At 41.6% G+C, this 13,861-nt stretch overlaps 1 protein-coding gene across 8 annotated transcripts in view; it reads right to left on the bottom strand.

Moving 5' to 3' along the window:
- The window catches only part of TNIK (TRAF2 and NCK interacting kinase), a 377,677-nt gene that overhangs the window by 19,934 nt on the left and 343,882 nt on the right, over positions 1–13,861 (bottom strand). For all 8 annotated transcript variants that reach the window (XM_032341356.1, XM_032341372.1, XM_032341359.1 and 5 more), the window contains 2 exons: positions 5,692–5,821; positions 642–806 (listed from right to left, as the gene is read on the bottom strand). In XM_032341356.1, the coding sequence (XP_032197247.1) occupies positions 642–806; positions 5,692–5,821 (295 nt within the window). The remainder of the gene's footprint in view (positions 1–641; positions 807–5,691; positions 5,822–13,861) is intronic.

The following is a 13,861-nucleotide window of genomic DNA, read 5'->3' as shown; positions in this document are numbered from 1 at the left end:
CGACTGGATTTATTCACGCTGCTTCCCGGGACTGTTTCTAATGGGAAAGACAGTTTCTCAGTTCTCCCTTTTTCATGCAATTTGGAGTTCAGGAAGAGGAGTGCTCAGAGAACCTATCTATTGATTTTTTATCTTTCATTTAACAAATAATTTCAACCTCATTTTAGGTCCAACTTAGTTTGACTCAATTGATGTAAACATGAACCTCAACTTGGCCTCGGGATCTCTACAGGCTGAAGTTTCTTCCACTGGCCTGGGGATAGGAAATCCCAGTTCTACAGAGATCTCTCACAAACCAGCTGTGTGCCTTGGGCAAGTCACTTAACCTCTCTGAGCCTCAATATTCTCATCTGTAAAATTAGGTTTGGGGCCAGATGATATCTGATAACAGTTACTGCTGTGCTTTTCCCTTATTCAAGGGGATTTACCCCTTTATTTTCCCCTATTAAAGTATTTGTAGATTTTCTGTGATTTTCCCCTATTAAAGTATTTGTAGAAGTAGTTATGTAGTAGAAACCAACTGAACACATTTCAGGGAGCTTAGCGAGGCCTCATTCCTGAAGCCGGCTCCCCACCTCCCATCCTTCCCCTCCTCCGACCCAGTGAGAACAGAGCTGTTGAGGCTGTTGCCCAGCACCTACTTCAGTCCCAGATTCCATCTCCTGGGAATGGGTGGAGACGCGCCCCAGGCCCTCCGTTGGTGTCCCGGCTGGGGAGTGGCTCTGCTGCACCAGGTCTGGGAGATTGATATGGCCAGCAAAGCCATTGCTGTCACTGTGGCCAGATCGCTTCTTCTCTCCAGACGTCTGAGGGGGCACAACACATGGGGAGCATTAGACAGGGATTAGAGAAAGAAGGCCAAGGCCACAGAGCAATGTCACCCTCCACACAACACAGGCACAATGGTCTTCAAATGGACCCTCGGGGGTCTGTAGGAAGATAACATTCACATTTCTGTTTTACTAAGAAAATAAAGAAGTTAAACTTCGCTACTATTTAGTATATGGACTGACCATGGGGCCTTTTGCTTCTGCGTGAGGGGCCTTCAGGGCCACACAGGAAGTGGGGTTTCCCTGGGAAAGACAGGAATGCTGGACGCAGGTGGAGGGGCACAGCACCCAAGGTCCGCATCCACACTATCTCTTTCTGCCATATTTATGTGTGTGCCTGTGAGCACACCAGTTACCTGGGCTTGCAGATTATATTACCAGATCACAAGACACAAATCCACAAGACACACACATGACCTAAAATATTGCTGAAATGAAAAGGTTGGGCGAGATAATGCTAAGAATCCACTCATGTACCATGTACCCCAAGAAAATGCAGAGATGATATCAACCAGACCCACAGGGCTCTTTATCAGTAATGAGGTCAAAACAATGATGAATAAATCAGATCTAACAGGAGTTACCAAAAAATTTACTGGAATAATCTACAGATTATATGAAACTATGGGTTTATGTCCGGGATTACTTTTGAATTTCTCATAAGCGATTATAGTGCTGTGTAGTAAAAAATGGAGGAGAAAGGGGAACCCTCTTCCACTGTTGGTGGGAATGCAAATTGGTGCAGCCTCTTTGGAGAACAGTGTGGAGATTCCTCAAGAAATTAAAAATAGAACTTCCCTATGACCCTGCAATTGCACTCCTGTGTATTTACCCCAAAGATACAGATGTAGTGAAAAGAAGGGCCATCTGTACCACAATGTTTATAGCAGCAATGGCCATGGTCGCCAAACTATGGAAAGAACCAAGATGCCCTTCAATGGACGAATGGATAAGGAAGATGTAGTCCATATACACTATGGAGTATTATGCCTCCATCAGAAAGGACGAATACCCAACTTTTGTAGCAACATGGACGGGACTGGAAGAGATTATGCTGAGTGAAATAAGTCAAGCAAGAGAGAGTCAATTGTCATACGGTTTCACTTATTTGTGGAGCATAACAAATAGCATGGAGGACATGGGGAGTTAGAGAGGAGAAGGGAGTTGGGGGAAATTGGAAGGGGAGGTGAACCATGAGAGACTATGGACTCTGAAAAACAATCTGAGGGTTTTGAAGTGGCGGGGGTGGTGGGAGGTTGGGGTACCAGGTGGTGGGTATTACAGAGGGCACGGATTGCATGGAGCACTGGGTGTGGTGCAAAAATAATGAATACTGTTATGCTGAAAATAAATAAAAAAAAAAGGAATCCAGGGAGAACCCCGAATCTTCTCCCATGCCAATCCTTTTGTCCATTCGTCCAGCAGCTCAGAGTTAAATACCTTCTGTGTGCCAGGCACTCTGATGGGAATGCACAGATAAATGAACAGACCTGTCTCCCAGGACCTCCCTGCAGAGCCCAGCAATTTCTATAGTCTTTCCAGCCTCACCATTCCCGTGGGGGTGGGCACTAAGATGTTCCGACCAACAACATGTATCTGGGATGGTGCCAAATGCTTTAGGTACAGTATTCCACACAGTCCGAAAGATAACTCCACGGGTTAGCTTTCATTATCCTCATTTCACAGCTGGAAAAACTGCAGTGCAAAAATTCAGCTGACCTGCTCCAAGTGGCACGGGTTCTAAGGGCTGCAGTTGGGGGCGGCCTGGTGGCAGAGCCCAGATGTTTTGGGCTGTTGTCACACAACGTGGCTCTGCTCTTGGCCGTAGCTGATCAGACCTGGAGTGGACACCTGAACCACGCAGAATCAAATTCCCTTTTGCATCTAATGCTGGGGCCGAGAGACACTGGTCAGTTTCTGCTGGACGGCTGAACGGGGTGGGATGTGGTCCCGATCTTGGGATTGGTGGGGGAGGGAGAAAAGTGAGAGCTCGTGCATGTAGTGGAGACAAAGCAGGTCTGTGGAGCAGGAAGGACAAAGGAGCAATTGGAGGAAAGAGAAGTGAGGCCAAGGAGAGACAGGCATCGTGGAAAGCAGAGATGAGGGTAAGGAGAGACAGGAAGTGAGGGAGCCAGGGATGGGCGTGTGAGAGCTGCCTGGACTCCTGATGCTTTTTCATTTTTGGTTCTAACCCTGCACAGAGTCCCAACTTACTCTTTGCCTTTGGATTCCTTGTATGAAACACCCCTGAATTTTTATGCCCCTATCTCTGATACACACCCCACATTTTCTCCCCCTCCTTAAGTTGTTTTAAATGGATTATTTTTCTGATTACTTCCTACTACCACCTGGTCAGTAAGAAAGATGCTACAGACAGAGGCCCATGGAGCCCCAGAGAGGTCTCAAGGAGAAAGGGAAGGCTGAGCCAGACCCATAGGAATTTGCTGGGTAGGAAGTGGGCAGTGGAGGCAGGAAGAGGGGAAAACAGTTCTTCTGGCAGATGGGTCCCTATGGACAAAGTGGGAGACAACAGCTGGTGTTGGTGGGTTCTAGAAATTGAGTAGGGAAAGGTCCTATAGGGTCATAGGATAGGGAGAGAAAACCAGAGGGCCTGGATATGCACTAAATTTGTGCATCTTGGCAAGACAGTGGGTCATAGAGCCAGTATCCACCAGAACCATCTTGTCCACTCAAGTGAGAATGCTGACATAAGTGAGTTCTCCTTGATGTCCATCTTGGGGAACTGAATGAGAGCACCCTATAAGCTAAGTTCTATGGTGAGTTTTTCTTTTCTTATTGTTTTGTCAGGGACATACTTTTATTTGCATTCAACTTTTTAACACCTGTTCCTTTAATGGATTCCAACTCAAGGTTTGTTATTTTGAAAGTCCACTTTTGGCAAAAATTCTAGAAACTGAGAGACAAAAGATTTTGGGCCCTCCATAGATCAAATTCATATAAGACACTGGCAAGTGCTGTTTTCAAAGTGACTGGCTGTGGCCATAAAATACTGGAGTGCTTTAAATAACATGGAGCCTTCTGGATATGTCTGGTAACTGAACTGAAAATGTGCCTCTTGATAGTCTCCCAGGTACCAACTCTGTCATAAAGACTCAAGCCAACTGTAAACTGCGTTAGAAATCAGAGTTCTTTTATTTAGAATTAGAGAGTAACTCACCCTGGAACATTTTCCCTCAAGTTTTCCAAGTAGCAAGAGAGAGTGATAGCAGCATTCCACACCTGCATTGGGATTCTCCACTCACCACGCTGGGAGATTTATAAGCCAGTGCCATGTAATGTCAACTGTGGCAGCCAAGTCCCTTTCTTAGTTCAGGCTTACATGATAGGACTACCTCAAAGATTCGGCAAGGCCATATAATGAGATTCTAGCAAGCTGCTTTGTGAAATACTCTTCCAGTTACAGCCCAACTGCCAATTATTATTTCAAAGGCCTTATTCATCTCAAAACTACAGTTCCTTTCTTTCTTGGGAGAGCAAAGCCTGCTCTGATGGTTTCCCAAACTCTTCTGGCTAAAGAATGACAGATGGTATACATTGTTTCAGAGGCAAGAGTGGGGAGCTATAACTAGTAACAGACGAACTCCATTCTGTGGTGACAGGGAGATAAAATAATATTGAGTTGATCCCTGAACAACACAGGGACTGGGGCATTGACCACCCCCATCCCCTGGGGCAGCTGAAAATCCGAATCGAACTTTTGACTTCCCCCAAGCTTCACTATTATGGTAGCCCACTCTTGACCGGAGGCCTTATCAATAACATAAACAGTTGATTAACACATATTCTGGATATGTATTATACACTGTATTTTTATAATAAAGTCAGTTGGAAAAAAATATTAAGAAAATCATAAGGACAAGAAAATACAGTTACAGAATGAGACCGTATTGGAAAAAAAAATGCATGTGTAAGCGGATCCACACAGTTCTTATCACTCGTGTTGTTTGGGAGTCCACTGTGTTTATGTTAACTGAATGCTTACACGTGTTAACTCACTGAATCCTCCCGGTCATCTTATGAGTCATCTCCTATTGTTTATGAAATTTTATAGATGATAACACGGACACAGGGAGACATCAAGTCATTTTTGCCCAATGTTATCAGCCATTACTTTCCTCCCAGGCAAAGACTTGGTGTCAAACTTGCATGATGACAGTGAAGTGAGAGAGAAAAGAAGACAAATTCTGATTTGTCAAGGCCCTTCCCATTGGCACAGGTGCCGTGGGGACGGGCTGCCTGTGGGAGGACAATCTCCCCCCACCCCCCAATGAAATGATGTGCCTCAAGTTTAAAAAAACACAATCCTACATAGTGCCAAGGTACATTTCCAAGAAGACTGTATATTTCTTTGTTCTTTCATCAAAATAGCTTAATAGCCTTTTTAATGTTGACTTAATTAGATAAGATGAAATCACCGTTTCTTGGAACTTGTAGGCATTTTCTACATAAAATCCACAAGGATAAAGCCAGGAGAGGAGGAGGCATAACAAGGCCTCAGATACTGCTGAGCGAGATCATTCATTTCTGTTTTCCTGCTGTAGGAAACATCTGGCTTTGCCAGTTTTCTATCCTCGGGCTCAAATTCCGTATTCCGATTTGCATAGCTCCTACTGAAGAATCTGGACTAATGTAATTAAATCACACTGCAGAAACTTAGAAGGATACAGGAAAGGAGGCGGTGGACGATTAAAATCACTCAGCCATTGAGAAGCGCCGGTGCCCCCGACCAGCCCCATCCACAAGGCTTATACTACATGTCGTAAGCATTCTCTGCGAAAGCTCTAATACCAAAACCACTCAAGAAATGCACTTCCTCTGCACAGCTTTTATACCAACTTACCTCTCTTATCATCAGGGTTCCTTCTCTTGAAATACTGCTGCTGAAAGTGTCCGCGTGAGAGGTCTCCAGCCCGTGAGTGCCGACCATTCCCACATTGTACTGCTCCGTGTTCCCCGGGGCTCCTGTGGGTCTGAGATGGGAAGGAGCGATATTAACACCAATGTATGTTTAGGCGATGCCGGTTTCTGGGTGTCCTGAACAGGCGGTCCACTTCTGCAGCATCCCCTCCCCGCCTGCTCTCGGTGCAGCAGCCCTAGCGAGCAAGCTTCCGACTCTCCAAACTGCCTGAAACTGCCCACCAGGCTCTGCAGGGTTTCCAAGCCCTCCCTACTCCTTCTTCCACCAGCAGGCTACCTTGACCTGCACTTTGCACATGCTGTTCCCTCTGCCTGGAAAACTGTCTCCCACCCTGGCTCTTGGCTGGTTGCCTTTCTCATACTGATACTGAAGTATCCACACTTCATCTTAAATGATAACTTCCCCTGAGAAGGCTTCTCTCAGCATCGAGGTCTTACCCCACCAACCCCACTTCTTTCTCTTCACCCTCTGTCCTGTTCCTATTCGTTCTCACCACAGTTTGTGACTCTGTATCTTTTTGAGTCTCTTGCAACTTTTGCCTTCTGTTTCATTAGAACATAACCCCTGTGAGGGCAGTCTTGTCTGCTGATTGCTGTATACCTAGCATCCAGCTGAGCACAGAGCGGGAAGTAGTGCAATACACAATTGTTTGATAAATGGGTTTTCTACTATTTATGGAGAAGGAATATCAATGAAGGGCATTCTGGCTTACCAGGACATCCATCAGCTAGGCTGTTTACCAATATGCAATACTTTTTAAAACCTCTCTAATGACTCCACACTGTGGTGTATGTTTCCAGCTTGTTCTTGCATTTAAGATGTAATGGAGAAGGTAACAGGACCTTGACATAGGCCCTTAGAGCAGAGACTAATGTTTTCCATGTGTTCTGGGGCACAGAACATATCTATCATTAAGGAAAACTGAGAACCAGGTAGGTGACGTAGTTTGTCCACAGGATTTCAGTTTCCAATGTGGGCCTCACTGATACCCTGTATTTATTTTATTTTTATTTTTTTAAACATGTTATTTATTTATTTGAGAGAGAGAGAGAGGACAGTGCACGCATGAGCAGGGCGAGGGGCAGACGGACAAGCGGACTCCTGGCTGAGCAGGAAGCCTGATGCAGGGCTCAATCCCAGGACCCTGGGATCATGACCTTAGCTAAAGGCAGGCGCATAACTGACTGAGCCACCCGGGCACCCGCGGGTGCCTCTCTTTTAGTGCGGGTTTATTAAAATAAAAAAGGCATCAAGGCTTGTTTCTCTCATTAGGTATTCTAATTATACGTTTTACCATTTTGTTCTCTTAATTGTTTCTAAAGTATTTAAAAAAAAAAACAACCCACATTTCTGGTCTCCTAGATCCTATCAAAATCCAAACATTTGATGAAATATTCAACTCAAGAAAGAAGAAACACACCAGATTTCTGACATCTCTGGGACAGAGAAGACATATGTTAAAGATCCAAACAAAGAAGTGAGAAGATAAGAGGAGTCCACACCAAGAAAAAAAAAAAAAAAAAAAGAAATGCATAGCAAGACACTTACGCCGAAACTACTAACAGGAGCAGTGGATTGAATGAATCTAAATTTCCTTTAGAACCGATGAGTTTGGGAAGAAATTCCAAAGAAGCAATTTCAATACTGTATTCCCAGAAAGGAGACATTACTCGTGTCCCAGAGACATGGTAAAAGGAATCACTGCAATGAATGCCTGACATATCGCTAGACCCGTCAGTCAGAATAGTTGTCAAAACTGTGATGTCGCTCATCTATTTGAAATTTTCTTTTACCTTGTATGTATGTTTTTTAAGCTGCCTTCAATGTTTGTTTATCACACCACACAAGATTGTGTGATACAAATAATTCAATAAATGAAGCATTTATAAAGAGCCAATGCCTTCTAGGAAGGGGGTCACTTCCCTTCTTCACTGAGACATTCTTTGCCTCTGTCAGAAGCTACATGGATGGCGGCAGCCACCATCGGGCTGACAGTGTGCAACTGAGTTCCTTTCCACCATCAGAGAGTTTCATGGGAGTTCAAAGATCAAAGATATTTTGGCCCACTTATATATTTTTTTACCCTGATGATGTTTGATTCTACCCATTTTAACCAGAAATATGCCAGTATGAGTGAAATTTTCTTAAAAAAGATATTTTCTAGAACTAACTCCATTAGGACAATTCCTGGATCAATTTTCAATATGCTTCAGTTAAATTCTTTGCCAATTTATTTGTTTTCATTATTATGAAAGTAAAATTATCATCATAGGATCCAATTCTTTTCTATGTAGATTCTATAACAAAGATTCAGTAAACCAATCAAAATTGTTATCCATAACATCTTTCAAAGGATTCTGAGGTCACTACTTCTACCAAGTACAGTTTGTCTGGATTGGTTCTAAAGGTGTCAATTTTATTAAGAAAATTTGATTCACCTGTCAATAGCAAGTTTTACAAAGGGCATAGTGTGAGCCACTGACAGTTTGAATTCTTGCTCCATATTTTTACCGAGATTATTTTTTCCCCAGGTCCATTTTTATATTTAAAATTTTATAACCAAGAATTGTTCCATTTATGATAAATTTTTATGGTGAACAGTTTGTGCTGTTTTGAGTTTTTAAAAGTATCATTTCTACTAGTAATAGTCCTTATTGATTGAATAAAATACAATAATCTGTATTTCTTCCTTGGTCAATTGTCTAGAATGGTGAGCAATTTCTCTTAAGTAGTTTAAGGTTTTTCTGGTGTGTACAATTGGTCTATTTTATTATGAACCTTTTATACATATTTGCTCACTCTGTGTACCCTGTATTAATTGACAACATCATTAATTTTTCTGTTACCAATAACAGCATTTGATTATGGAAAATTCCTACAGACTTCTGTATGTTTCAAATCACCTCTCTACAGATTTATTTTTAAAAATTTTAAAAAGTTTATTTATTTATTTAAGCAATCTCTACACCTGTTGTGGGGCTCAAACTCACAACCCTGAAATTAGAAGTCTCATGTTCTTCCAACTGAGGCAGCCAAGCACTCCCAGAATTCTTTTTAAAAGGCGTGGTACCTTCCTTCAAATACTAACGTTCGCTGTTCAAACTATTGCTGTCTATACTTGACTTCTAGCATCTCAAGGAAACTCCTTAAGTCAAATCTTAGCTCTCAAGTTCAATGACTGCTCTTTGGTACTTTGGGTATTTGACCTCTTGTCTGTCTACTATTCCTGACCCTTCCACTCCATCCTTCTTTGCTCCCCTGACCATGTCAGGCTTTCAAACTTCAGCAGTTCCCAGTTAACCATAGGATAAACCTGTGGCTTACAAGTCTTCTTTTATCTGGTCCTCGCCTATTTATCTAGCTTATGGTTTCAACAAAACCTACCTTCCATTTTTAACTTGAACAAGATGTGCCTTCTAGTAGTTTCCTACACATATCATGCTACCAAAACACTTGGGCAACTTTAGTCTATCTTCTCTTCCTGAATGGTTCTTTTACATTTTCTTCCTCCCTCTGGGTACCTCATCCTTTAAACTACAGTCCAGGCTCCCAAACCCCAGCCCAGCCCCACTGGGATGGTATAGGTGACTCTCCACTCTGCTTCCACATTATCCTCTACATGCCTCTAACCACGCACTCAACACACAGTCCTGCAACGATCAGATCTCAGTACTGTTGGCATCCTCAGTGCCAAGCACTGTGCCTGGCAGGCAGGTGACATCCAGTAAATGTTTTATAAGTCAACAAAGGCTTTGTTTAATAACTCTAGCAAACATTTCACTCAAGTTCATTGGCAAGAGATAGCTCTTTTATGAATTGATGATCAATAAGCTATGAGAATAATTATTACCATGTTTAAAGTGTCCTGAATAACTAATGATTTATCTTTTTAAAATTTGAAAAGTAACTTCAGCATTGTATCACTTTCTTTTTTAAAGAAGTAATTTTTTTAAAAGATTTTATTTATTTATTTGACAGAGAGAGAGAGATCACAAGTAGGCAAAGGGGCAGGCAGAGAGAGGGATGAGCAGATTCCCTGCTGAGCAGAAAGCCTAATGTGGGGCTTGATCCCAGGACCCTGAGACCATGACCCAAGCCGAAGGCAGAGGCTTAACCCACTGAGCCATCCAGGCGCCCCTGGATCACTTTTATATATAGGCTATGCGAAAATAATTTTCTTATAATTGTAATTACAGGATGACCGAAACATTTGTTCAGGTATGTCACTGAACTTTATAGTATGGAGAGTGAAATTTGATGTATGTGAATAAAAATACATCATTTAGGAGGCTGGTGAATCCCAGGAAAGAAGGCACACTGTGAAAAGAGAATCTTACTGCACTACAAACATATTTAAAAAATCTCACTGAGAGGGGAATGGGGAAACTTTGACCTATGTAACTCTGGAAATGAACGGAGTCCCATAAGACTAAAGGTAAAAGGAACTCTAACGGCTGCAGTTGTTTCCCGTGGGCATACAGGTTAAGCATTCTGACGCTGCTATCCATGTGAACAATTAAACAAATGCTGGTGGTTTCCCACTGTTGGTGTGGGAATTTCCAAGTAAGGATGGGGGGGGGCGCTAGAATGATCCATGTGTTCATGGGTCAGAGTTGGAGATATCAGGATAAACTTTTATTTAATGTCATACAGATGGCTATATGTAGAAACACTTGTAGATACATGTACATAATGGGTTAATATACACATATACATTTCTTTGCTCGGTCAGCTGAAAGGGCCTACAAGAAATGATACACGAGCAGCCATGCCCGTATCTTGGTTCTGATACCATTTTTTAATGAAAGGAATCAAGGACCCCGGGAGAAATGGCTGATTCCAGGACTAGAACAAGAAATACACAGGATATGCCTGGAACCCCTTACAGTGTCAGAAAGTAATTGGGGTATGTCAGCCACAGGGGTGCAGGAGCCAACTGAAAGAGCTTCCAGTGGTTGAAGGTGGAACAATTCAAGCAGCAAAATGAAGTACTGGATCATAATCCAAAGTACAAAATAAATAACCATGTTCTTATAAATAAAATGACTGAGTAAGTTGATAAATGGAGAGGAGATAAATCTCGGCAGAATAATTTCAAATAAATTATGTAGAGACTCCATCCTAAAGGAATGGAACTCTTCTCTCCTTAAGTGCAGGCTGTGTATGCTGGCTTTCTTCCAAAGAGTAAAGTGTGGAAAGGGGGAAAAATTACATTACAGTAGAGAAACCTGACAAACGTTACCTCAGCCAGATGATCAAGGTCAATGCCAGGAGTCCCAAGTCATGTAGTACTTACCCTTGGTACGAAGTGATAAAATGACGTGACCTCTGTGATCTTTCTCCTCCAACCATAACCTTAGTCTAATCTAATTATGACAAGAACATCAGATAAATTCTGGGAGAGTCGAATTCTATGATATTCCTAATTAGTACTCCTCAAAACTGCCAAGTTCCTTAAAAACAAAGGAAGTCTGAGAACCTGTCATAGCCAACAGGAGTCTAAATAGATACAGTAACTAAATAACTAAACGTAACATGGTATTCTGGATGGGATCCTGATACAGAAAAATAGATTTGAGGTAAAAACTAAGGCAATCTGAACAGACTATTAAAATATATCAATTTTGGTTTATTAAGTACATACGAACATACTGCACTTATAATAGGGATAACAGTGTGCAGGGAGTAGGAGGGGTAATGGGAACTTTTTACTATTTGCTCAATTTTTTTGTGAATTTAAAACAGTTCTAAAAAAACAAAGTTTATTAACAATGAAAAAATGAAAAAAAAAAAAAAGGGCGATGATTTAAAAAAACACTCAGGCCAAAACAACTAAAACATTTTATACTTAAAGTAATCCTTTTGTTCTAAAAATTATTTCCAAATAGAGTCAGGGTGGGAACAATTAGTTGTCCAAACTCCTATAAAGACTATAACAAAACAAGACAAAAAACTTTTACTGATTAGAAGGAAAACCATAGGAAATTTACTGTGGTTAGGCCCCAGGTTTAGAACAGTAATTTTCTCTAATGGGATTTGTCAAAGTGTTCCTGTAGGTACTGATTTAATTCAATTCAGTACACATCTATTGAACACCTGCTCTGTGAATGGCCCTTAGTTTGGGATTGGGTAGTGGGTAGAAAAGCTGAGGAAGGGGCACCTGGGTGGCTCAGTCAGTTAAGCGTCTGACTGGATTTTGGCTCAGGGCATGATCTCAGGGTCGTGAGATTGAGCCTCACATTGGGTTCTGCACTGAACATGGAACCTGCTTAAGATTCTCTCATTCTCTCTTTCCCTTTCCCTCTGCCCCTCCCTGCCATGCATTCTCTCTCTCTCTTTAAAACAAAAACAAAACGAAAAAAGCTGAGGAAGACACGGCTCTTTAAACCAAAGACGTTAGCATCCGGAAGAGCATAAAAACATGACATGAATACTCAAATACAAGGCACGAGGTACGTGGGAATGCAAAACAGAGGGAGAGCTCATTGCAAGAAAGGCACAAAGCTGGACCAGTACAAGGCATTATTTTGCAAGAACTGACAGGTCAGTTTGGCTGGAGTATAAGTTGAGGCGATCATAAGCCCCCAGAGATGAAGGGGGTCGCAGGGCACTAGAATCCAGCAGGATCGAAGCCACTTCCACAACACTAGTAATACCAGAACTGGAAAAATGGACAGGAGGGCAGAGAGGACCACGAGCGAGGAAGGGGAGCACACAACAGCCCGGGAGGGCAAGGCGTCAGAACCACGGCTTTCCTGCGATAACAGAATGAAGAGGACACACCATAAATGGCTTTCGTCATCCAGACAGCATTTGATAAGACTGCACGCCACTCCAGGGCTATGCTGGCAGGAGATGGTTCTAATGGTTAAGACTGCCTCGCACGTACTGTTCTGACGCAGGCGCAGACACCCGAGGGAAGACGCTGACACAAGAGGGTGCTGCTTCAGCTTGCTTGACCTGACACAAATCAGCTTAGTTCTAGAAAGCTTCTGGTTTTTTTTCCTGATTATAAAAATTGTAAATGCTCATCATAAAACTGGGGATCTACATAAATAAAAACCACTCATAGTTGTATAATCCAGAGGTAATCATTTTCATAATTTTGGTCTATTCATGACACATTGGGAAATAGTGCAGTTGGTTAGTTAGGGAAATAATCTTAGTTATGTACACTCTTACAGGTTCTACCTTATACTATAAATAGGAAACCAGCATGGCCGATAAAAAAAGATGTTGTTTTGAGCATTAGGATCTATAGCCGTTTGTCTAAATGGCTGGGCTCCATTTCTGAGAAGCTCTTTTTGTATACACTTCGTGGCAATGAACTGTCTTGATATATAAATGTATATATCAAGATATTATATATATATATTCTGATTATTTATATATATATGTCAAGACAGTTCATATATATAAAATCAAGATACATATATAATATCAAATATCTATCTATATAATGGATAAATATATATATAAATATATAGCATAGTATGTAAAGGCTTATCTTAACAATAGAAAATAAAAAAAAGATTAGAATGTATATAAGAAGTCTTCCAACTCTAAAATATCCTATTCTAAAAGAAACAATTGTTTTATAATGAATTTTTTTTACTACAGTGCAATTTCTTAGGTATACAACTATCATGCCATCGCAGAACAAACTGCATACATTTTATATTTACAAAAATGCATGTATTTACCAAACTGGAATACATACATATATACACACCCACACACTTGTACAAGGATACAACCTGCCTTGTCTCTGAGTAGATCTCCTATACCATTAAATATTTTAAATGCTCTTTAGTGGATGATCATTTTAATCTGTCTAAAATTTACCAATTCTTCCAGAGCCATGTCAACTTTTGCCTCCATTATACGCATTCAGTGATAGCGCATTCATTATTTCTGGATGATAGCAAGAGATCCTCTGAATTGCTTTACCAGTGTCGAGCCTCTTCTTTTTATAGATTATCTTGTCATAGTGATTTCTCTCAAACATAGCACTGATCTTGTCACTTCTCAGCCCAGGAGGGCCTTCCGTGGCTCTCAACCGCCACATGATAAAGCTCACACTTCTTGGTCT

The sequence above is a fragment of the Mustela erminea genome, chromosome 1 (assembly GCF_009829155.1).
Source record: "Mustela erminea isolate mMusErm1 chromosome 1, mMusErm1.Pri, whole genome shotgun sequence".
Lineage (NCBI taxonomy): Eukaryota > Metazoa > Chordata > Mammalia > Carnivora > Mustelidae > Mustela > Mustela erminea.
Note: the sequence above shows the minus strand (reverse complement) of the source record. Positions and strands in the feature narration are given on the sequence as shown.